General features: G+C 44.2%; 1 protein-coding gene across 1 annotated transcript in view; it reads left to right on the top strand.

The window, feature by feature from the left end:
- The window catches only part of LOC126284821 (protein yellow-like), an 88,151-nt gene that overhangs the window by 42,260 nt on the left and 19,488 nt on the right, over positions 1–26,403 (top strand). The window contains exons 3-4 of the mRNA XM_049984032.1: positions 15,295–15,566; positions 23,456–23,658. Of these exons, the coding sequence (XP_049839989.1) occupies positions 15,295–15,566; positions 23,456–23,658 (475 nt within the window). The remainder of the gene's footprint in view (positions 1–15,294; positions 15,567–23,455; positions 23,659–26,403) is intronic.

The raw sequence follows: 26,403 nt of genomic DNA, 5'->3' as shown, positions 1-26,403 counted from the left end.
TTTTAGACGGTTTTCCACATCCCACTAGTTGAATACTGGGCTGGTCCCCACGTCCCGCTTTAGTTACTCGACTTGCAGACATTTCAAAACGTTCGCACTATTTCATGGTTTACATCTACATCTACATGATTACTCTGCAATTCACATTTAAGTGCTTGGCAGAGGGTTCATCGAACCACAGTCATACTATTCTCTACCATTCCTCTCCCAAACAGCGCGCGGGAAAACGAACACCTAAACCTTTCTGTTCGAGCTTTGATTTCTCTTATTTTATTTTGATGACCATTCCAACCTATGTATGTTGGGCTCAACAAAATATTTTCGCATTCGGAAGAGAAAGTTGGTGACTGAAATTTCGCAAATACATCTCGCCTCGACGAAAAACGCCTTTGCTTTAATGACTTCCATCTCAACTCGCGTATCATATCTGCCACACTCTCTCCCCTATTACGTGATAATACAAAACGAGCTGCCCTTTTTTGCATCCTTTCGATGTCCCCCGTCAATCCCACCTGGTAAGGATCCCACACCGCGCAGCGATATTCTAACAGAGGACGAACGAGTGTAGTGTGTCTCTTTAGTGGACTTGTTGCATCTTCTAAGTGTCCTGCCAATAAAACGCAACCTTTGGCTCGCCTTCCCCACAATATTATCTATGTGGTCTTTCCAACTGAAGTTGTTCGTAATTTTAACACCCAGGTACTTAGTTGAATTGACAACCTTGAGAATTGTACTATTCATCGAGTAATCGAACTCCGACGGATTTCTTTTGGAACTCATATGCATCACCTCACACTTTTCGTTATTTAGCGCCAACTGCCACCTGCCACACCATACAGCAATCTTTTCTAAATTGCTTTGCAACTGATACTAGTCTTCGGATGACCTTACTAGACGGTAAATTACAGCATCATCTGCGAACAACCTAAGAGAACTGCTCAGATTAGCACCCAGGTCATTTATATAAATCAGGAACAGCAGAGGTCCCAGGACGCTTTCCTTGGGAACACTTGATAACACTTCAGTTTTACTCGATGATCTGCCGTCTCAAACCACGGATCCAGTCGCACAACTGAGACGATACCCCGTAGGCCTCCAGCTTCATAAGAAGTCGCTTGTGAGGAACGGTGTCAAACGCTATCCGGAAATCTAGAAATACGGAATCAACTTGAGATCCCCTGTCGATAGCGGCCATTACTTAGTTGCACAAGAACGATGTTTTCTGAAACCATGCTGATTACGTATCAATAGATCGTTCCCTTCGAGGTGATTCATAATGTTTGAATACAGTATATGCTCCAAAACCCTACTACAAACCGACGTCAATGATTTAGGTCTGAAGTTGGATTGATTACTCCTATTACCCTTCTTAAACACTGGTGCGACCTGCGCAATTTTCCGATCTGTAGGTACAGATCTATCGGTGAGCGATCCGCTGTATATGATTGCTAAGTAGGGAGCTATTGTATCAGCGTAATCTGAAAGGAACCTAATCGGTATACAATTTGGACCTGAAGACTTTCCCGTACCAAGCGATTTGAGTTGCTTCGCAACCCCTAAGGTATCTACTTCTAAGAAACTCATGCTAGCAGCTGTTCGTGTTTGCACGAGACGCAGACAGATGGGGTACACTAATTCCGTCCCGGGGGGTTGGGGTGGCGACAGGAAGGGCATCTGGCCACACCTTAAAATTAACCATGCCAAATCCGACCTTAACCGTGCCGACCCTGCGAAATAATGCAAGATAAAGGCACTGGCTCAAAGACCATTGATGAGGAACTATATGCCACCACCCCTCTCCCGTTTGCGGTCAAGGCAAATGGAAAGGTGCCATGGCACGTGGCGCAACTAGGAGTTATCCATCCAAGTACTGATCACGCCTCATATTGCTTAACTTCGGTGATCTGACGAGAACCGATGTATTCAGCGCAGAAAGACCAGTGGCGCTATGCATTCACGATGTCTTGGCGGCTATAGACGCACGTGTACAAATGGCGCAACATCTGGGAAACGTCACTTAGGAGTCCTACACACGACACAAGCAGGCCTCCCTAACGAGCTCGGTTCACTTGTGTTAGCACAAGTGTGCGATTTTGCGCTGAGTCTGACCGTACTAACTGAGATGTTTGCGCGAATGGGCTCAAGGACTATAGACAGCTGAACTGGCTGCTATGATGTTGTGAAGAAGAGCCTCTGATTGCACGGCATAAGTAGGATTACGAGTGCAGACATCGGGAACAGCTATGTCTAATCTTCATGATAGTGCGGTTTGGTAATGTTTAACTAGAAAAAATGGGACTAAATTTCTGTTTTGATTATTATGTATATACTGTAGAATATTCCGTATTTGTTCATAATAATGTCCGTGTAAAAATTACTGACAATTGTTGCCCTCTGTTGGATGAAACACATTAGAGAATTTAAATTAAACATTCCAATATGATCAACTGAAATAGCTTTTCTCGGAGTCAGTACAACAGAAAATCCTACCTGTCCCGCTCCCGCAGCAATATAATAATACTCACAAAGTTCCATTCGAGGATCCTAAATACTACGCAAAACCTGCAGAACGTGTTCTGTGAGTCTCTCCAAAACTGATTTTACCAAATCTGTTGTCAAACAAAAAAGTAAATATGAAAAAAACCTGAAAGGAATTTGTTTGCTCTACAAAAGTACGATTAATGTAGAAGTATCTCCTGCAGATATTATCAGACCAAACTCTGCCTACTTCGATTTTTTAACGTCTCCGTGATGCTGAGGGAATTAGATTAGGAAATGAGACACTTAAAGAAGTAAAGCAGTTTTGCTGTTTCGGGAGCAAAATAACTGATGATGGTCGAAGTAGAGAGGATATAAAATGTAGACTGACAATGGCAAGGAGAGCGTTTCTGAAGAGAAATTGTTAACATCGAGAATAGATTTAAGTGTCAGGATGTCGTTTCTGGAAGTATTTGTATGGAGTGTAGCCATGTATGAAAGTGAAAAATGGACGATAAATAGTTTAGACAAGAAGAGAGTAGAAGCTTTCGAAATGTGGTGCTACAGAAGAATGCTGAAGATTAAATGGATATATCACATAACTAATGATGAGGTATTGAATAGAATTGGATAGAAGAGGAGTTTTTGGCAAACTTGACTAGAAGAAGGGATCGGTTGGTAGGACATGTTCTGAGGCATCAAGGGATCGCCGATTTAGTACTGGAGGGCAGCGTGAAGGGTAAAAATCGTAGAGGGAGACCAAGAGATGAATACACCAAGCAGATTTAGAAGGATGTAGGTTGCAGTAGGTACTGGGAGATGAACAAGCTTGCACAGGATAGAGTAGCATGGAGAGCTGCATCAAACCAGTCTCAGGACTGAAGACCACAACCACAACAACAACGTCTCCGTTTATATAAAAGTTATTTGAAATTTCACTACCAAGCGACAAACCGCAAATAGAACTTCCTGTCAAACAATGTATCTGTTAAAATAGGAGGGACGCTCAGTAAGTAATGCAACACGTTTTTTTCTCGGACAGTTTCTGTTCAAAAAATGCAGCATTTGTTGTGGGACGTTGTGAAATATTCCCTTTACAGCCCCTAAAATTTGCGAAGTTCCCATAGATGGCGGCGCTGCACGTAGCCTTTAAATTGGTGTCTGCATAGAAGTGCGTTCCAGGCAGAGAGCTGTCAATGTGTTTCTTTTAGCGGAAAACCACAGCGTCATAGACACTCACAGGCGCTTGCAGAACGTGTACGGAGATCTGGCAGTGAACAAAATCACGGTGAGCTGTTGGGCGAAACGTATCAAAAAGATTCTGCAAACCTCTCCGATCTGCCACGTGACGGCTGACAGTACACAGCTGTGACTGGTGCAATGTCGAAAAGTGCGGGCACTCTCTCATTTGAGGTGATTGATGGATCACAAACACCTCGTTGCACAGCTAGAGGTCTCTGTTGGTAGCGCTGACATACTCGTCGACCAGTTGGGGTACTCAAAGGTGTGTGAACTTTGGGTTCCTCGACGCTTAAGAGAAGACCATAAAGGGCAGCGGAGGATCATCTGTGAGGAATCACTTGCGCGTTACGAGCCTGATGTTCTTGCGGAACACCGTCACAAGCGATGAATACTGGGTTCATCCCTTCGAACAGGAAACAAAACGGCAGTCCGTGCAATGGCGCCACACCTTTCCCCCGTAAAAGTTTACCCTAGCCCAGTAAAGTCGTGGCGGCCATCTTCTGGCCTTCTGGAACTCCGAAGATGTTGCTCTGTTCGAAGTCCTTTCTCAAAGTGCAACGATCAGTTCTGAAGTGTATTGTGCTTACATCACGATACTGAAGAAATGACTTCAGCGACTTCGTCGCCACAAAAATGCAAACCAGCTTCTCTTTCCCCATAACAGTGAAAGATCTCGCCGGCCGGCGTGACCGAGCGATTCTAGGCGCTTCAGTCCGGAACCGCGCGGCCGCTACGGTCGCAGGTTCGAATCCTGTCTCGAGCATGGACGTGTGTGATGTCCGTAGGTTAGTTAGGTTTAAGTAGTTCTAAGTTCTAGGGGACTGATGAACTCATAAGTTAAGTCCCATAGTGCTCAGAGCCATTTGAACCATTTTTTAGCTACGGTGGGACGAAGGCTCCACGTCGTTTCTAGGTCCCCAGTTCATTACTCAATTGACCCTATAGGTTTTGCTCCACGAGCTTTCGAATATCAGAATATGTGACATAAGTGGCCCTATCTTTTGACTACATAAACTTAGAAGCTTCAGCAGTCTTACGTCGCTAAGGGACCATAGAAGACTTCAGCACTTGACATAGATTTCTGCTTCATGCGTCTACCCGCCACTGAAAAAGTAAGGGTTCTTAACAGTCGGACAAACAGACAGATAGCCGGCCGGCCGGCCGGACTGACGATCCTATAAGGGTTCCGTTTTTATAGATTGAGGCGCGGAACCCTAAAATCAAGCTAAGACTATGTAAGATTTTTCATGTTACCTACAAGTGGTGAAAAATCATTTAAAGATGCTGTTTGTCCAAAAAGAAATACTTTGAGCCCGGGTGAGATGTATCTAAAGCTACAGTTGTCTCTGCAAGAGTTGAACCATTATTGCTGATATTTATTTTATTTGCTTGCCAAAGCTACAGTTGTCTCTGCAAGAGTTGAACCATTATTGCTGATATTTATTTTATTTGCTTGCCAAACTTAGATTCTCGTTGCTAAAAAATGAAACGTTTTACATGAAAAATTCAATTTTATTAGTGTAATTCTTTATCATTAAAGTCAGGAAACGAATTTGTAATGATAGAAGTAAAAAATATGATTTTTTAATCAAAAATATAGTAGTGTGTCGATTATGTCGTACATGAGTATCCAGCACTCAACCCTATACAGCCTTCGTAAAACGCATTGCAATGCATCACAAGCCGGCGCCTTCCTCTGTATCCGTAAACGCAGTGTGAAAATGTCTGTTGCCTCATGAAATGTGCGGATTTCCTTCCGTACTATGTTTATCATTTCACGATTTGTGTAGTTGATTTAAACATTTGTCGTAAATGGTCCTACCAAGAGTCAAATTAAGGAGAACTATCTCAGTGAGGAAGAGGGAGGGGGCGGGGAAGGGGGCAAATGATATCGTAGTTCTGTGGAAGAATGTTCTCGAAGTGGGCCTGGTAACGTCTCTAGAAACAACATATAATTTTCGGTCTAAATATCTTAGGTTTTTGTTAGCAATATCTTCCGATCGGTACTGCGTGAGAGATTATTTTTGCTGGAAGGGTTCACTCAACTTCGTGAGTCCAGTTTAGGAGCTGATTGGAAAGCCCGGGACGGTCTCACGCCCCTCCAAACAGCATCCTAATGTCGCCTTTGGCAAATAATAAGGCTGCTAGCAGAGGCTGCATCGTTCTCAGGACCTGAAAGCGGAATCTGCTATATGTACATGGTGCTTCACAATTCTTATTACAGGTTGCTAGGTGCTCCAGAGGAGCCTTAGTAGGGAATGTTTTGATGAGAAATCCATGTCTGTAAATGTACCGGTTGGATGAAAAATAAGTTTGGGGATCGGCTCAGTTTCAAATCGCCCGCTTGACAGCACGCTCTGCAGGAGCGCGTCGTAAGGGCAGTGTTTCAAGTACTCGTCGTCGGGTCCTCTTCGAAATCGAGGCTTTGGCGCGTTCCTGGAGCACCACCCAACCCTCCTAGTTGCGAACGAACCAGTTTCTCACAGCCATTGCTGTATTCGTTCGAAAATGATGCCTGATGTCATCATTAAAACAGAAACCGACGACAGTGTTTATTATCATTCTCTCTGAGCATCGTGAAGCAGGAATCTTGAAAGCGACCGGATCTCCAAACGTATTTTATACCAACATAGTGCATTTCTGAGTCGGCCGCTGTTGAAGAGCGGTTCTAGGCGCTTCAGTCCGGAACCGCGCTGCTGCTACGGTCGCAGGTTCGAATCGTGCCTCGGACATGGATGTGTGGGATGTCCTTAGGTTGGTTAGGTTTAAGTAGTTCTAAGCTTAGGGGACTGATGACCTCAGATGTTAAGTCCAATAGTGCTCAGACCCATTTGAACCATACATTTCCGAATATTATTTCCTTACCATAAATTTATCCGCTAAATTCCCTTTAAAGCTCCTAGAAGACTGCAACAAGGAATGTGAAGCATCCCGTTTATCGAAGATTGAAGAGTATGACCATAAAGTGTCTTTACAAAAATGATTTAATAATGGGTGGGCGATACAGAATTGGACAGGAAGAGAACTACTACGAGAGAAATGCGGATTGACCTTTGTTATTAACACAACGGTTCTTATTCGGTGCGGAGGCCTTTTAGTGCCTTTTTGTCATTGGTTTGCATTGGACCCTTTGATCTAGGTGCAGAGAAAACACTTCAGCCTTAAACTCTTGCGCAAAGAATTCCGCACTAGTTTTCCACGAATTAGGCTTCGCATAACATTCGACGATAAAAAATCCCTGTTCTGTGGTGAGCACCATTCTGTTTTGTATTTAACTGGACACTAAACACGTCTGCTCCTCTCAGTCGCTGAAACGTGACAACACAGCGAAGTACTCAGGACAGAGCACGTGCACAGACACGTGACAGCGGCCAATTGGGGCACGGAAATCACACTTTCCAGCATTTTATGTTTTTCTGTGATAGACAGTTCTCCTGTTCTTTAACAAGTGTCCATTCCGCGTCGGTCATACACTACTGGCCATTAAAATTGATACACCAAGAAGAAATGCAGATGATAAACGGGTATTCATTGGACAAATATATTATACTAGAACTGACATGTGATTACATTTTCACGCAATTTGGGTGCATAGATCCTGAGAAATCGGCACCCAGAACAACCACCTCTGGCCATAATAACGGCCTTGATACGCCTGGGCATTGAGTCAAACAGAGCTTGGATGGCGTGTACAGGTACAGCTGCCCATGCAGCTTCAACACGATACCACAGTTCATCAAGAGTAGTGACTGGCGTATTGTGACGACCCAGTTGCTCGGCCGCCATTGACCAGACGTCTTCAATTGGTGAGAGATCTGGAGAATGTGCTGGCCAGGGCAACAGACGAACATTTTCTGTATCCAGAAAGGCCCGTACAGCACCTGCAACATGCGGTCGTGCATTATGCTGCTGAAATGTAGGGTTTCGCTGTAGGGTACAGCCACGGGTCGTAACACTCCTGAAATGTAGCGTCCACTATTCAAAGTACCGTCGATGCGAACAAGAGGTGACCGTGACGTGTAACCAATGCCACCCCATACTATCACGCCGAGTGATAAGCCAGTATGGCGATGACGAATACACGCTTCCAACGTGCGTTCACCGCGATGTCGCCAAACACGAATGCAACCATCATGATACTGTAAACAGAACCTGGATTCACCCGAAAAAATGACGTTTTGCCATTCGTGCACCCAGGTTCGTCGTTTAGTACACCATCGCAGGCGGTCCTGTCTGTGATGCAGCGTCAAGGGTATCCGCAGCCATGGTCTCTGAGCTGATAGTCCATGCTGCTGCAAACGTTGTCATACTGTTAGTGCAGATGGTTGTTTTCTTGCAAACGTCCCCATCTGTTGACTCAGGGATGGAGACGTAACTGCACGATTCGTTACAGCCATGCGGACAAGATGCCTGTCATCTCGACTGCTAGTGATACGAGACCGTTGGCATACAGCACGGCGTTCCGTATTACTCTCCTGAACCCACCGATTCCATATTCTGCTAACAGTTATTGGATCGCGACCAATGCGAGCTGCAATGTCGCGATACGATGAGCCACAATCGCGATAAGCTACAATCCGACCTTTATCAAAATCGGAAACGTGGTGGTACGTTTTCTCCTCTTTACACGAGGCACCACAACAACGTTTCACCAGGCAATGCCGGTCAACTGCAGTTTGTGTACGAGAAATCGGTTGTAAACTTTCCTCATGTCAGCACGTTCGTGTCGCCACCAGCGCCAACCTTGTGTGAATGCTCTGAAAAGCTAATCATTTGCATATCACAGCATCTTATTCCTGTCGGTTAAATTTCGCGTCTGTAGCACGTCATCTTTGTGGTGTAGCAATTGTAATGGCCAGTAGTGTATAAACAGTTCTAGGCCAGTTTTTTCTCGCACATTCTATGGCAACGCCACCATCACTGTGCGAATGTGAAAAGTCCTATCCAGCAGATTGGTCAGAGCGGAACAGGTTATAACCCGTCAGAATGAGTCTAACATTTGCTGCCAGTTTTTGTAGAGAGAGAGCGGGATCAACAAGCTTTACGGTGCCCTGTCGCGTACGTAACAGCACGTGATATTACGAGTCTTACAGTTTCAGCGAGCGTGTCCTGAGGGGAGCTAGTTACTATTGGGATGGTGCATGAGTCGGAGATTTTCTCCGCTCAGGGACTGGGTGTTGTCTTGTCCTAATCATCATCATTTCATCCCCACCGACGCGCAAGTCGCCAAAGTGGCGTCAAATCGTAAGACTTGCACCCGGCGAACGGGCTACCCGACGGGAGGACCTAGTACACGGCATTTACGTTTACATCACACATGCTAGTTCTCTAGTACACGGCATTTACGTTTACATCACACATGCTAGTTCTCGAGTACAATGACTTTGATCATTGTGGGTTAATGCTTTTAAACGATATTCACCAAACCCCAAAGTTCTTCCTGACTGTGGAGAGTCGCCAACATCAAAACGATCCTCCTTTTAACGAGACAACCTTTATTGCCGTGCTCTGTCCAGTGGCACCATTCACATACATAGAGAAAATATTTCTGGCTGCCTCGATTGCTGTCATCCCTCTACTGAACTCAAAAAGAAGAATATGTCGGAAAAGTTCCGATTTCTCCAATCGGCACTTCACTTTATAGCGTCTGTAGCTCCACTCACTATCTCCAAATGACAAAATGCCAATATGTAAACTCAAAGTGCAACAGTGAACTACAAATAAAAAATAACAATTGCTAAATAACATATAGTAACCGGAATACCAACATGCCAAACAGAAACACTACGAACGTATGCATTAATCTAATATTTCAGGCCAGTTTAATACTACATATCTGCGTGTTCAAATATGCACACGCTCAAGATAACATACACTACGTGATCAAAAGTATCCGGACACCCCCCAAAACAAACGTTTTTCATATTAGGTGCATTGTGCTGCCACCTACGGCTAGGTACTCCATATCAGCGACCTCATTAGTCATTAGGCATCGTGAGAGAGCAGAATGGGGCGCTCCGCAGAACTCACGTACTTCGAACGTGATCAGATGATTCGGTGTCACTTGTGTTATACGTCTGTACGCGAGATTTCCACTCTCCTGAACATCCCTAGGTCCATTGTTTCCGACGTGATAGTAGAGTGTAAACGTGAACATACTCGTGCAACACAGAAGCGTACAGGCCGACCTCATTTGTTGACTGACAGAAACCGCGGACTGTTGAAGAGGGTCGTAATGTGTTATACGCAGACGTCTATCCAGACCATCATACATGAACTCTAAACTGCATCAGGACCCACTGCAAGTACTATGACAGTTAGGTTTGAGGCGAGAAAAATTGGATTTCATCGTCGAACGGCTGCTCACAGGCCACACATCACGCCGGTAAATGCCAAGCGACGCCTCGCTTGGTGTAAGGAGCGTAAACATTGAACAGTGGAAAAACGTTGTGTGGAGTGACGAATCACGGTGCACAATGTGGCGATCAGATGGTAGGGTGTGGGTATGGCCAATGCCCGGTGAACATCTGCCAGCGTGTGTAGTGCCAATAGTAAAATTCGGAAACGGTGGTGTTATGGTGTGGTCGTGTTTTTCATGGAGGTGGCTTGCACCCCTTGTGGTTTTGCGTGGCACTATCACAGCACAGGCCTACATTGACGTTTGAAGCACCTTCTTGCTTCCCACTGTTGAAGAGCAATTCAGGGATGACGACTGCATCTATCAACACGATCGAGCAGCAGTTCATAATGCACGGCCTGTGTCGGAGTGGTTACACGACAATAACATCCATGTAATGGACTGGTCTGCACACAGTCCTGACCTGAATCCAATAAAACAACTTGGGGATATTTTGTAACGCCAACTTCCTACCAGTCCTCACCGACCAACATCGATACCTCTCCTCAGCACAGAACTCCCTAAAGGATGGGCTCCCATTCAACAAGAAACCTTCCACCACCTGACTGAACGTACGCCTGTGAGAGTGGAAGCTGTCATCAAGCCAACACCATATTCAATTCCAGCATTACCGATGGGGGGCGCCACAAACTTGTCATTTTCAGCCAGGTGTCCGGATACTTTTGATCATATAGTGTATGACATCCCCCCTCCCTCCACACACACCCCTCACCCCCATGAACCATGGGCCTAGCCACTGGTAGGAAGGCTTGCGTGCCTCAGCGATACAGATAACCGTACCGTAGGTTCAACCTCAACTGAGGGGTATCTGTTGAGAGGCCAGACAAACGTGTGGTTCCTGAAGAGGGGCAGCAGCCTTTTCAGTAGTTGCAGGGGCAACAATCTGGATGATTGACTGATCTGGCCTTTTAACAATAACCAAAACGGCCTTGCTGTGCAGGAACTGCGAACAGCTCAAAGCAAGGGGAAACTACGGCCGTAATTTTTCCCGAGGGCATGCAGCTGTACTCTATGGTTAAATAATGATGGCGTCCTCTGGGGTAAAATATTCCGGAGGTAAAATAGTTTCCCATTCGGATCTCCGGGCAGGGACTACTCAGGAGGATGTCATTATCAGGAGAAAGAAAACTGGCGTTCTACATATCGGAGCGTGCAATGTCAGATCCCGTAATCGGACGGTAGGTTAGAAAATTTAAAAATGGAAATGGATAGGTTAAAGTTAGATATTCCAGAAATTAATAAAGTTCGGTGCAGAAGGAACCTGACTTTTGGTCAGGTGAATAAGGGTTATAAATACAAAATCAAATGGGGTAATACAGAGTAGGTTTAATAATGAATAAAAAGTGGGAATGTGGATAAGGTGCTATGAGCAGCATAGTGAACGCATTACTGTAACTAATGTAGACACGAAGCCCACACCCACAACAGTAGCACAAGTTTACATGACAACTAGCTCTGCAAATGATGAAGAGATTGAAGAAATGTATGATGAGATAAAACAAATTATTCAGATAGTTAATGGAGATGAAAAGTTAATAATAAGATACTGCAATTTAATAGTAGGAAAAGGAAGAGAAGGAAAAATATTAGGTGGAAATGGACCACGGGAAAGGAATGAAAGAGGAAGCCACCTCGTAGAATTTTGTACGGAGCGTAATTAAATCATAGCTGACACTTGGTTTGAGACTCATGAAAGAAGGTTCGATACGCGGAATAGGTATGGAGACTCCGGGAGGTCTCAGACTGATTATGTGATGGTTAAGACAGAGATTTCAGAACAAGGTTTTAAATTGTAGAACATTTCGAGGGGCAGATGTGGACTCTGGGCACAATTTAGTGGTTATTAACTGCAGATTAAAGCTTAAGAAACTGCAACTTAGGTTGTAAAGAGTTTCAGAGCAAGCATTAGCGAATGATTGACAAGAAGAAGGGAAAGCAATACAATAGAACAAGAATAGATAGCTTTGATAGATGAAATAGTGAAGGCAGAAGAGGATTAAGTAGGTAAAAAGACGAGGGCTAGTAGAAGTCCTTGGGTAACAGAACAAATATTGAATTTAATTGATGAAACGAGAAAATATAAAAGCTCAGTAAATGAAACAGACAAAAAGGAATACAATCGTTTCAAAAATGAAATCGACATGAAGTGCAAAATGGCTAAACAGAGATGGCTAGAGGACAAATGGAAGAATGTAGAGGCATATACCACTAGGGGTAAGATAGATACTGCCTACAGGAAAATTATAGAGACCTTTGGGGAAAATAGAACCACTTGTATGAATATCAAGAGCTCAGATGGAAACCTATTTCTAAGCTGAGGAGGGAAGCAGAAATGTGGAAGGAGTATATAGAGGGTCTATACAGGGGTGAGGTACTTGAGGACAATATTATGGCAACGGAAGAGGACGCAGACGAAGATGAAATGGAAGATATGATACTGCGTGAAGAGTTTGACAGAGCACTAAAAGACCTAAGTCGAAACAAGGCCCCGGGAGTAGACAACATTCCATTAGAAATATTGATAGCCTTCTCAGAGCCAGCCGTGAAAAAATTCTACCATCTGCTGAAAAAGGTGTATCAGACAGGCGAAATACCGTCAGACTTCAATAAGAATATAATAATGCCAATCCCAAAGAAAGCAGGCGTTGACAGGTGTGAAAAATACCGATCAATCAGTTTAATAAGTCACGACTGAAAAATATTAACACGAATTCTTTACAGGCGAAAGGAAAAACTGGTAGAAGCCGACCTCCAGGAAGATCAGTTTGGATTCCATAGAAATGTTGGAACACGTGAGGCAATACTGGCCCTACGATTTATCTTAGAAAATAGATTAAGGAAAGGTAAACCTACGTTTCTAGCATTTTGAGACTTATAAAAAGCTTTTGACAGTGTTGACTGGAATACTCTGTTTCAAATTCTGAAGTTGGCAGGGGTCAAATACAGGGAGCGAAAGGCATTTTACAGTTTGTACAGAAACCAGATGGCAGTTATAAGAGTCGATGAAAGGGAAGCAGTGGTCGGGAAGGGAGTGAGACAGGGTTGTAGCCTCTCCCCGATGTTATTCAATCTGTATATTGAGCAAGCAGTGAAGGAAACAAAAGGAAAATTCGGAGTAGAAATAAAAATCCATGGAGAAGAAATAAAAACTTTGAGGTTTGCCGATGACATCGTAGTTCTATCAGAGACAACAAAGTACCTTGAAGAGCAGTGGAACGGAATGGGCAGTGTCTTGAAAGGAGGATATAAGATGAACCTCAACAAAAGCAAAACGAGGACATTGGAATGTAGTCGAATTAAATCGGGTGATACTGAGGAAATTAGATTAAGAAATGAGACACTTACAGTAGTAGATGAGTTTTGTTATTTGGAGAGAAAAATAACTGATGATGGTCGAAGTAGAGAGGATATAAAATGAAGAATGGCAATGGCAAGGAAAGCGTTTCTGAAGAAGAGAAATTTGTTAACATCGAGTATAGGTTTAAGTGTCAGTAAGTCGTTTCTGAAAGTATTTGTATGGAGTGTAGCCATGTATGGAAGTGAAACATGGACGATAAATAGTTTGGACAAGAAGAGAATAGAAGCTTTCGAAATGTGGTGCTACAGAAGAATGCTGAAGATTAGATGGGTAGATCACGTAAGTAATGGGGAGGTACTGAATAGAATTGGGGAGGAGAGAAATTTGTGGCACAACTTGACTAGAAGAAGTGACCAGTTGGTAGGACATGTTCTGAGGCATCAAGGGATCACCAGTTTAGTATTGGAGGGCGGCGTGGAGAGAAAAATCGTAGAGGGAGACCAAGAGATCAATACACTAAGCAGATTCAGAAGGATGTAGGTTGCAGTAGGTACTGGGAGATGAAGTAAGTTGCACAGGACAGAGTAGCTTGGAGAGCTGCATCAAACCAGTCGCTGGTCAGAAGACCACATCAAGAACAAACAGTTTATGACAAAGTTAAGAGCTTTAGTAGTTATCTTTTCACTGACATAGTGATTCCCCACTTACCTTTTAACATAGCCAAGGGATGTATATCGGGCAAGGCAACTAGTGTGACGCCACAAGCTGGTTGCGTGGGAAGGGTGGTGACTGAGGGGGTAGCGTATAACCCGTGAGGCCGGTATATCGGGCAAGGCAACTAGTGTGACGTCACAAGTTGGTTGCGTGGAAAGGGTGGTGACTGACGGGGTAGCGTATAACCCGTGAGGCCGGTATATCGGGCAAGGCAACTAGTGTGACGTCACAAGTTGGTTGCGTGGAAAGGGTGGTGACTGACGGGGTAGCGTATAACCCGTGAGGCCGGTATATCGAGCAAGGCAAGTAGTGTGACGTCACATGTTGGTTGCGTGGAAAGGGTGGTGACTGAGGGGGTAGCGTATAACCCGTGAGGCCGGTATATCGGGCAAGGCAAGTAGTGTGACGTCACATGTTGGTTGTGTGAAAAGGGTGGTGACTGAGGGGGTAGCGTATAACCCGTGAGGCCGGTATATCGGGCAAGGCAAGTAGTGTGACGTCACATGTTGGTTGTGTGGAAAGGGTGGTGACTGAGGGGGTAGCGTATAACCCGTGAGGCCGGTATATCGGGCAAGGCAACTAGTGTGGCGTCACAAGTTGGTTGTGTGGAAAGGGTGGTGATGGAGGGGGTAGCGTATAACCTGTGAGGCCGTTTTATCGGGCAAGGCAACTAGTGCGACGTCACAAGTTGGTTGCGTGGAAAGGGTGGTGACGGAGGGGGTAGCGTATAACCCGTGAGGCCGGTATATCAGGCAAGGCAACTAGTGTGACGTCACAAGTTGGTTGCGTGGAAAGGGTGGTGACTGACGGGGTAGCGTATAACCCGTGAGGCCGGTATATCGGGCAAGGCAACTAGTGTGACGTCACATGTTGGTTGCGTGGAAAGGGTGGTGACTGAGGGGGTAGCGTATAACCCGTGAGGCCGGTATATCGGGCAAGGCAACTAGTGTGACGTCACAAGTTGGGTGCGTGGAAAGGGTGGTGACTGAGGGGGTAGCGTATAACCCGTGAGGCCGGTATATCGGGCAAGGCAACTAGTGTGACGTCACATGTTGGTTGCGTGGAAAGGGTGGTGACGGAGGGGGTAGCGTATAACCCGTGAGGCCCGGAGAGCTGGCAGGTGACGCCGACTGTGGTGTTGTAGACCCGGCGGACAACCCGAAGCTGCGGCCGTACCCTGAGTGGTCGTGGCACGACCTGTCGCTGCTGGAGGGCGCCAACGCGTCCGTCGAGGCGCCGGTCATCGTGTCGCCGTTCCGCGTGCGCGCTGACGAGTGCGGCCGGCTGTGGGTGCTGGACACCGGCATCGCAGACATCCTGGGCGGCGCCGCCACCAGGGTGCTGCGGCCGCCCGCGCTGCTCGTCTTCGACCTCAACACCGACACCTTCATCCGGCAGATCACCTTCCCAAAAGAGGTGAGCACTCCATTCCAAACAGCTACTCACTGAAACCTGCAACTGTTGTTGCGTTAGACTCGCGGGGAGGTGGTTCGTACCTTGGTACCAAATACTCTACTGGCCATTAAAATTACTACACCACGAAGATGGTGTGCTACAGACGCGAAATTTAACCGACAGGAAGAAGACGCTGTGATACGCAAATGATTAGCTTTTCAGAGCATTCACGCATGGAAGGCGCCGGTGGCGACACCTGCAACGTGCTGACATGAGGAACATTTCCAACCAATTTCTCATACGCAAACAACAGTTGGCTGGCGTTGCGCCGGCCAGTGTGGCCGTGCGGTTCTAGGCGCTTCAGTCTGGAACCGCGTGAACGCTACCGTCGCAGGTTCGAATCCTGCCTCGGACATGGATGTGTGTGATGTCCGTAGTTAGGTTTAAATAGTTCTAAGTTCTAGGGGACTGATGACCACAGATATTAAGTCCCATAGTGCTCAAAGCCATTGGAACCATTTGAACTGGCGTTGCCTGGTGAAACTTTGTTGTGATGCTTCGTGTAAGGAGGAGAAATTCGTACCATCACGTTACCGACTTTGATAAAGGTCGGTTTGTAGCCTATCGCGATTGCGGTTTATAGTATCGCGACATTGCTGCTCGCGTTTGTCGAGATCCAATGACTGTTAGCAGAATATGGAATCGGTGGGTTCAGGAGGGTAATACGTAGCGCCGTGCTGGATCCCAACGGCCTCGTATCACTAGCAGTCGAGATGACAGGAATCTTATCCGCATGGTTGTAACGGATCGTGCAGCCACGTCTCGATCCCTGAGTCAACAGATGGGGACGTTTGCAAGACAACAACCATCTGCACGAACAGTTAGATTACGTTTGCAGCGTCATGGACTATCAGCTCGGAGACCACGGCTGAGGTTACCCGTGACGCTGCATCACAGACAGGAGCGGCAGTGATGGTGCACTCAAAGACGAACCTGGGTGCACAATTGGCAAAATATCATTTTTTCGGATGAATTCACATTCTGTTTACAGAATCATGATGGGCGCATCCGTGTTTGACGACATCGCGGTGAACACACATTGGAAGCATGTATTCGTCATCGCCATACTCGGCGTGATGGTATGGGGTGCCATTGGTTACACGTCTCGGTCACCTCTTGTTCGCATTGACGGAACTTTGAACAGTGGACGTTACATTTCAGTTGTGTTACGACCCGTGGCTCTACCCTTCATTCGATCCCTGCGAAACCCTGCATTTCAGCAGGATAATGCACGACCACATGTTGCAGGTCCTGTACGGGCCTTTCTGGATACAGAAAATGATCGACTGCTGCCCTGGCCAGCACATTCTCCAGATATCTCACCAACTGAAAACGTCTGGTCGATCGTGGCCGAGCAACTGGCTCGTCACAATACGCCAGTCACTACTCTTGAACTGTGGCATTGTGTTGAAGCTGCATGGGCAGCTGTACGTGTACACGCCATCCAAGCTCTGTTTGACTCAATGCCCAGGCGTATCAAGGCCGTTATTACTGCCAGAGGTGGTTGTTCTGGATACTGATTTCTCAGGATCTATGCAGCCAAATTGTGTGAAAATGTAATCACATTTCAGTTCTAGTATAATATTTTTGTCCAATTAATACCCGTTTATCACCTGCATTTCTTTTTGGTGTAGCAATTTTAATGGTCAGTAGTGTAGATGTGATATCTGTCACACCATTTTTGCTATAATCGAGTTTACAGGTCCTATACGTATCCTGTCCATTGTATCTTGAATACCTACTCATTTTGTGGCATAATACACATTTGTGCAGTTATTTTTTTTGGGGGGGGGGGGGAGGGAGGAGGGGGAAGAATCATTGGTCTTCCAACTGCTTTGATGTAGCCCGCTACGACTTCTTCCTCTGTACTATCTCTGAGTGAACTTTTACCGAACATTTCTCAGTTATTTTTTGCATATGTTACTGCAAAAGTAAGATAATTGGTAAACCCTAGAATTAACCGGTGGAACCGAAGATATAGCATCGCGGTGTGGTAAAAGTCCGAAATTTCTCATTTATGCATAGTTTTCGAACTTTTACCAAGGGACGTTAGTAAATCCTGAAGAAGACTTGGAAACAATGTTAAACACCACTTCCACTGACTCACAGGAAATTGAAAATGACTGCCAAGGAATTATGCCAGTGAATCAAGTACTGGAACAGAAAGAAGGAGGTTGAAAGTGCGGATCCGAGAGGCTGCCAAAGAAGGTCTTCAACTGCAGGCAAAGAAAATGAAAGCAGTCTCAAGTAATAAAATTCCTAAACCTTCAGTTGGGCAGAATTAGGGAATTAAAGTATCGGATGTAGACAGGGAGAAATTGATGCAGAATCTGTAATAGCAGTATTCAGGTTGACTAATTTTATCAACTTGGTACCAGAGATGGTAAACTGAAGTCATTGTACACTAGGAACTAATTTACATTGTGCAAGGAAAAATTTATCAATTTTTAATAAGTCAGAGCTGCAAAATATTAACGCAAATTCTTTACAGACGAATGGAAAAACTGGTAGATGCGGACCTCGGGGAGGATCAGTTTGGATTCCGTAGAAATGTTGGAACACTTGAGGCAATACTGACCTTACGACTTATTTTAGAAGAATGATTAAGAAAAGGCAAACCTACGTTTCTAGCATTTGTAGACTTGGAGAAAGCTTTTGACAATGTTGACTGCAATACTCTCTTTCAAATTCTGAAGGTGGCAGGGGTAAAGTACAGGGAGCGAAAGGCTATTTACAATTTGTACAGAAACCAGATGGCACTCATAGGAGTCGAGGGGTATGAAAGGGAATCAGTGGTTGGGAAAGGAGTAAGACAGGGTTGTAGCCTCTCCCCGATGTTATCCAATCTGTATATTGAGCAAGCAGTAAAGGAAACAAAAGAAAAATTCTGAGTAGGTATTAAAATTCATGGAGAAGAAGTAAAAACTTTGAGGTTCGCCGATGACATTGTAATTCTGTCAGAGACGGCAAAGGACTTGGAAGAGCAGTTGAACGGAATGGACAGTGTCTTGAAAGGAGGGTATTAAGTTGAACATCAACAAAAGCAAAATGAGGATAATGGAATCTAGTCAAATTAAATCGAGTGATGCTGAGGGAATTAGATTAGGAAATGAGACACTTCAATTTTAAAGGAGGTTTGCTATTTGGGGAGCAAAATAACTGATGATGGTCGAAGTAGAGAGGATATAAAATGTAGACTGGCATTGGCAAGGAAAGCATTTCTGAAGAAGAGAAATTTGTTAACATCGAGTATAGATTTATGTATCAGGAAGTCGTTTCTGAAAGTATTTGTTTGGAGTGTAGCCATGTATGGAAGTGAAACATGGACGATAAATAGTTTGGACAAGAAGAGAATAGAAGCTTTCGAAATGTGGTGCTACAGAAGAATGCTGAAGATTAGATGGGTAGATCGCATTACTAATGAGGAAGTATTGAACAGGATTGGGGAGAAGAGAAGTTTGTGGCACAACTTGACCAGAAGAAGGGATCGGTTGGTAGGACATGTTCTGAAGCATCAAGGGATCACCAATTTAGTATTGGAGGGCAGCGTGGAGGGTAAAAATCGTAGAGGGAGACCAAGAGATGAATACACTAAGCAGATTCAGAAGGGTGTAGGTTGCAGTAGGTACTGGGAGATGAAGATGTTTGCACAGGATAGAGTAGCATGGAGAGCTGCATCAAACCAGTCTCAGGACTGAAGACAACTACAACAATTTTCAATATCGTTGTCTAACACCACAGCTCACATGGAGTTTTTCGTGTTATTCCCACAGTTCAAGTTCACTTTTGGAAGAAATGTCAGTTTCTAATGTTCGGATGACGCAACTCGGGTAAGGCATGGTTAGAATGTATGTGCTTGGTGCGTGCTAGCGGCCTTCTGCTCCTGTTAGTATCACTATCGCCGTTTCAAAGACAGCCACATTAGTCGAGAGTGAAACGTGTAAAACAGGTTTAGAAGCTTTTTGTATGGTGTGCTCATCTTTGCACGTCGACCTGTTTGTGAAAGTCACTATCACTGTTTTGCTAACAGTCACGTTTTGGATGGTGAAACACTGACAGTCTGTGACATTCGCAGAACAAGGAGGTCAACCAGTACACACAGTACATTTTAGCACAACTTTACACGTGTAGCATCACCCAAGCATTAAAAATTGGTATAATTCGAAAGTAGATGATCACCTGGCATTTAAGATGTTATAAAAATACGAAGGGTTGGATATCTACATTTTAACATATAAAAATTAAGTTTTCAAAAGAGACGCCGAGTAAATCGAGGCCAATATGTGGCCGGCATATATGGGATGTATCAAAACGAATTATCCGATTTAAAAAAATCATAACTATTATGTTATTTGAGATATGTGCGTGAACAACGTGCTGTTGGAAAGAGAAAACTCTCGAGTTTTAAATGGTGCATCAAAAAACACCATCCGATTTTTTTAAAATCGTAACTATTACGTTACTTGACTTAAGGTGTACGGCTGCAGTGTGGGAACAATTTGAAAGCCGCGTGTACACATGCCGTGCATGTTACAGGAGGCATATTGAATACCTATGAAAAGATATGAAGCCGCGCGGGATAGCCGTGCAGTCTAGGGCGTCCTGCCACAGTTCGCACGGCTCACCCCGTCGGAGGTTCGAGTCAACCCTCGCGCATGTGTGTGTGTGTGTGTGTGTGTGTGTGTGTGTGTGTGTGTGTGTTTTGCCCTTAGTGTAAGTCAGTTTAATTTAGATTAATTAGTGCGTAATCCTAGGGCCCGATGACTTCAGCAGTTTGGTCCCATAGTCCTTACCACAAATTTCCAAAAGTTTCCAAAAGGTATGGAAAGAAACTTTTTGAGTTTCCCGTTCATCAAAAAACAAAGTTCATTCTATATGTTTATTAGTTTCAGAAATATAGACTTGCCAAATCAGATGATTCTCTTTGATACAACCTGTATTATGCTTTTATTAAGGTTAGCCAAATCGTCACAGCACAGCGTTAAATAACTTTGAGTACACAGACTTTTAGCCGCCCGGTTAGCCGTGCAGTATAACGCACTGCTTCCCGAGCGGGAACGCTAGCCACAGAAACAAGATGAATTCACAGTCAACCATCTCCATAAAGATAATATTTCCCCTCACCCTTGGCTTTACTTGTGCGGTAAGACCAACCTGTCTATGGTAACAGGAGTGAACTAATTTCAGTAGGTAACATTTCCACTGAGTGCCCTTCATATATTGACCAGAGGGCAGCAGTTAATTTAATTAGGAAGCTGCCTACAATTTTAGCTGACAAAGTGCTCGTGGTGTGCGATTTACATTTATATAAATTGGCTGGTCTCTTAAGCTTCTAGATTGGAGGCTTTAAATCAACTTCTTTACTTTATGCTCCATCTCTTAGGAACTTGTTAAAGTTCAAAACAATATTTCCACCAAGGAGATAAAGTGTTGTCAAAATTAAGATACTCTGTACTGAAGGGAGACAGCGTGCGTGTGACGTAGGTGGCGTTGTGCAATCTCATTGGTCAACGCTCAGACGCACGCTCAAAATATCTGACATGTCAGATATTGCTCTGCACGTTCGGAAAGACTCCCGAACGTGCTATTCCACGCTATGACGTCAGAAACTCGGCGCGCTCAACGTTCGGATGCACGGTCCGTGTGCCGACGGCCTTAGGTTAGTTAGGTTTAAGTAGTTCTAACAAGGGAACCTCCCCATCGCACCCCCCTCAGGTTTAGTTCTAAGTAAGCACAGTGGATAGGTCTTGAAAAATTGAACACAGATCAATCGAGAAAGCAGGAAGAAGTTGTGTGGAACTATGAAAAAAATAAGCGAAATATATAAACTGAGTAGTCCATGCGGAGGAAGGATAATATGAGCGTCTCTGTTCACTGTAATAAGTTTAGTGTCTGTGTTTTGCGACCGCACCGCAAAACCGTGCGATTAGTAGACGAAAGGACGTGTCTCTCCAATGGGAACCGAAGACATTTGACCGCAAGGTCACAGGTCAACCGATTCCTCCATAGGAAAACACATCTGATATTTTCCATACGACACTGGTGACGGCATGTGTGTCACATGCCAGCAATATGTTGTCGACCCACCTAACTTGTACACTCGGCGAATGGGTAAAAAGATTCTTCTACCTTGCCCGATTTAGATTTTCTTGTGGATGCGATAATCACTTCCAAAAAAGTGATTAAAACATAAGAGTTTGTGACATAAACTGCAACAAATGAATGCAACAGTTTCACAGTCGCACGGTCTGTGCTGTGTCAAAACATCTTTTTTTAACGTTTTCAAATTTTTCCGTGTGTAGACTGTCAAATCCTGCACATGTCCAAGCAAATCTGAACATGTCCAGGAATTTTGGAGAGGGAAGTTGATTATGTGTGAGTGCCTGAACTTTGAGAATCGTCTGAAAATTAAAAATTAAAGTTTTGACTGGAGGGAGGACTCGAACCAAGGACCTCTCGTTCCGCAGCTGCTCAAGCTAACCACTTTTTTCCAATTTATTGGTCATAACATTCCACAGTAGTACATAATTTTCAACTGACATTTAAAAGTAATAAAACAAACTAAAATTAATTACAGGTTCCTTGGCATGTTAGAAAAAATCCAAGTCTAAACCAGACAGTGATGTTCGTCACTTGATCGTATTTGTTTTTCAAAGATCAAATTGTCTCTCGTTTCTTCATGTTCTGAATCGCATCATCGAAAATGGAGTTCACATGACTGTTCTTCGATTCCCGGCGGGGTCAGGAATTTTCTCTGCCTCATGATGACTGGGTCTTGCGTGCTGTTCTTAGGTTAGTTAGGTTTAAGTAGTTCTTTAGTTCTAGGGGACTGATGACCATAGATGGTAAGTCCCATAGTGCTCAGAGCCATTTGAACCATTTGACTGTTCTTCTGAGGAAGTTGGCGTATGTATCATAATAATTATTCATGCGTAGTAGCTTGTGATGCTGGTCGGAAATGTACGTCCAAAAATCTCCTTCGCTCCTTTCTTTCCTGCACAGCAGGTAAAATACCGCGTGTCCCTTCAACCAGTTGACGACATTTTTCTTCCAGCTGGGGTATACTTCTTCCGGGTATAAAAGGCACGGCGGTTTTCTGTGCATAGTTGCTAATTTTTTTCTGATTGACAACCATATATTATTCGCATTCCCACAGACAAATTGATGTTCATCTGTATCAATCAGGTTGCAAGTGGTACACAAAGGCGGAATCAGCCAGGTGAATGGAATGTAGTCTGGAGTTCGTTGGAAATTTCCTATTCACAAAATAGTACCACAATGACCGCACTTTTGTTGGTAAATACCGGTGGTATATGTTCCTCCAGATATCATGCCAAGAGTGACCGACGCATTTTTGTTCTATGATGTTCTTTGTCTGTAAGTTCATTAAGTTTTGGTATATTTCCTTGACTTTGATGACAACTTTCTCGGGTATTCCCAGTCTAATGTAGCTATATTCTACGAAGAAATGTTTCAGGTGGTAAAGTGGACCACGGCGCTTCTGACCTCAAGCTCTCCTTGATGTTGCTTATCTACCGCATGGACTACTTAGGTTGTATATTTTGCTCATTTTTTTCATATTTCCACACAACAACATCCTGTTTTCTCGATTGATCTGTGTTCAGTTTTTCAAGGCCTATCCACTGTGCCAACGTATAACTAAATCTGTGGGGGGGGGGGGGGGGGGGTGCGATGTGGAGGTTCCCTTGTAAGATCTCTGGGACTAATGACGTCAGATGATAAGTCCCACAGTGCTTAGCGCCATGTGGACCACTTTGAATCACGTTTCTGCCTTTGTCTGGTGGCAGAGGGTACGGCGCGAGTGACGGCTGTTGTGTGTGCCCCGGCAGGTGGTGAAGGAGGACTCGCTGTTCGCGAACGTGGCCGTGGAGGTGGCGCCAGCGCTCTCCGGCGGCTATGACTGCGAGGCGACGTTCGCCTACGCGGCAGACCTGGGCGCCTACGGACTCGTCGTACATGACTGGGCGCGCCAGACCACGTGGCGCGTCTCCCACAACTACTTCCACTCCGACCCGCTGGCCGGGGAGTACAGGTACGCACCGCGGCTCTCACCGCTCACCGGCCACCCCACCTTCTTACTACTCCCTGTCCCACTCGTCCAGTTAGGGTGCCTACGAAGCTGTTTTCTCGGACAGCCAGACAACAATTCAAGCAAATCTTATTAACCCATTAAGTACCAGTGTCCTATTTTGGGGACAGAGCACATATTTCCAGAATGAAATTCTCACTCTGCAGAGGAGTGTGCGCTGATATGAAACTTCCTGGCAGATTAAAAATGTGTGCCCGACGGAGACTCGAACTCGGACCTTTGCCTTTCGCGGGCAAGTGCTCTACCAACTGAACTACCCAAGCACGACTAACGCCCCCTCCTAACACTGGCAGAGCACTTGCCCGCGAAAGGCAGCGGTCCCGAGTTCGAGTCTCGGCCGGGCACACAGTTTTAATCTGCCAGGAAGTTTCATATCAGCGCACACTCCGGTGCAGAGTGAGAATCTCATTCTGGAAACATCCCCCAGGCTGTGGCTAAGCCATGTCTCCGCAGTATCCTTTCTTTCAGGAGAGCTAGTTCTGCAAGGGTCGCAGGAGAGGTTCTGTAAAGTTTGGAAGGTAGGAGACGAGATGCTGGCAGAAGTAAAGCTGTGAGTACCGGGCGTGAGTCGTGCTTCGGTAGCTCCGATGGTAGAGCACTTGCCCGCGAAAGGCAAAGGTCCCGAGTTCGAGTCTCGGTCGGGCAGACAGTTTTAATCTGCCAGGAAGTTTCAGAGCACATATTTATTTATAAATACACAATAAATTATTAATTTGCAACTATTACTGTTCTACGTCATTTGTTGGTGCTTTTTTATAACAAATACATGCTTACAGGAAATTAAAAACAATAAATCCCACCATTAATTGATTATTGAATACTAAGGCACACTTTTCGTTATTACAGGTATTTACTTTATCGACAATTTAGTAATATTTTAAATATGTGCCAAAGATCTTTTTGTGATTATTTATAGTCAGCAATGTGTCTTTTAAACTACTTGCATTGTTAGCTCAATTGGAGTTATATTCATTGTTTTCCATTGTTACAAAGTTTGGTGTATTCAAAATAGGACACTGCGACTTCTTGTTATCATTTCAGTTACTTGTACTGCTGCACGTTCGAATATTGCATCATCAGAGAATAACGAAGAAACTGTATGTAAAACTTCACTGCCAAGTAAATCCCAAGTTTCCAGAAGTAAATCGAAGAAGAGACGTCTTACTGATGAGAAAAGCAATTGGAAAAAGACACCTCCAGTTTATACAAAGCTGTCTCAAACGAGTGAGCATGACATCACCATAAAGAGAGAGAAATTGAAGGAACAACTTTCTCCCGCGACTCCCAAGGAGATGTTTGTCGAACTGATGAACAAAAACATATACGAGTTCATAGTGAAGGAAACAGTGAGCTATGCAGTAAATATGAAGAATATGCAGGATTTTATCCTCACAATTGAAGAAGTGAAAGTCTTTGTCAGATTTCTTCTTTTTGCTGGCTACCATAAGCTCTCTGCTGAGAAGCTATACCTGTCTGAGGATGAAGGAGTTGGCATACCAATTATAAAGACAGCTACGTCAAAGAATAAATATCAAAAGTTGAAAACATTGCTTCATTTTCAAGATAATGACATAGCCAATGAAAACACACACGATCACAGATTCAAAACTAGATGTCTCCTGAAAATGATAAATGAATCTTTTCAAAAATTTGGAATATTTGAGGAAAATTTTTTCAATTGATGAAATGATAGTCAAATACTATGGACAAAGTGGGCTGAAACAGTTTATCCGAGACAAGCTTATTAGATTTAGCTAAAAGTTGTGGTCTCTTTGTGGAGCAAGTGTTTCAAATTTGATTTTTACTGTGGAAAGGATCCAGAAGATACTGCAATGGATGGCCTACTATTGGTAGCACATATTTATTTATAAATATACAGTAAATTATTAATTCACAAGAAATAGATAGTTAAGACTTGAATACAGTTTAGCATGCTATACGATACTGTTAGATCCCAGTGTCCTATTTTGAGGACGGTCATTATATCAGCATGTATAAATACTCTCTGACTATTTTTGTACTTATTGTGGTTCATACACTTTGTAAATTATAATTAAGGAATTAAAAAATCAATTTAAAAAAAATAATTTGGAACTTAATGGGTTAATTGAGTTTATTACAATATGTTAAATTGGCAATACTTAATTTGCGTTTCTACAGAGATGGGCCGCAGGCAAATGCCGACATGAAAATAATCGATGTCCTTCAAGAAAATTAAAGAGACATTTGGAGAAAAGAGAAGCACTTGCACGAATATCAAGAGCTCAGATGGAAACCCAGTTCTAGGCAAAGAAGGGAAAGCAGAAAGGTAGAAGGAGTATATAGAGGGTCTATACAAGGGCGCTGTACTTGACGACAAAATAATGAAAATGGAAGAGGATGTACATGAAGATGAAATGGGAGATATGATACTGCGTGAAGAGTTTGACAGAGCACTGAAAGACCTGAGTCAAAACAAGGCCCCGGGAATAGACAACATTCCAACAGAACTACTGACGGCCTTGGGAGAGCCATTCCTGACAAAACTCTACCATCTGGTGAGCAGGATGTATGAGACAGGCGAAATTCCCTAAGACTTCAAGAAGAATATAATAATTCCAATCCCAAAGAAAGCAGGTGTTGAAAGATGTGAAAATTACCGAACTATCAGTTCAATAAGCCACGGCTCCAAAATACTAACGCGAATTC

This window comes from Schistocerca gregaria, chromosome 8 (genome assembly GCF_023897955.1).
Source record: "Schistocerca gregaria isolate iqSchGreg1 chromosome 8, iqSchGreg1.2, whole genome shotgun sequence".
Taxonomy (NCBI): domain Eukaryota; kingdom Metazoa; phylum Arthropoda; class Insecta; order Orthoptera; family Acrididae; genus Schistocerca; species Schistocerca gregaria.
This window is presented reverse-complemented; position numbering and strand designations above follow the sequence as displayed.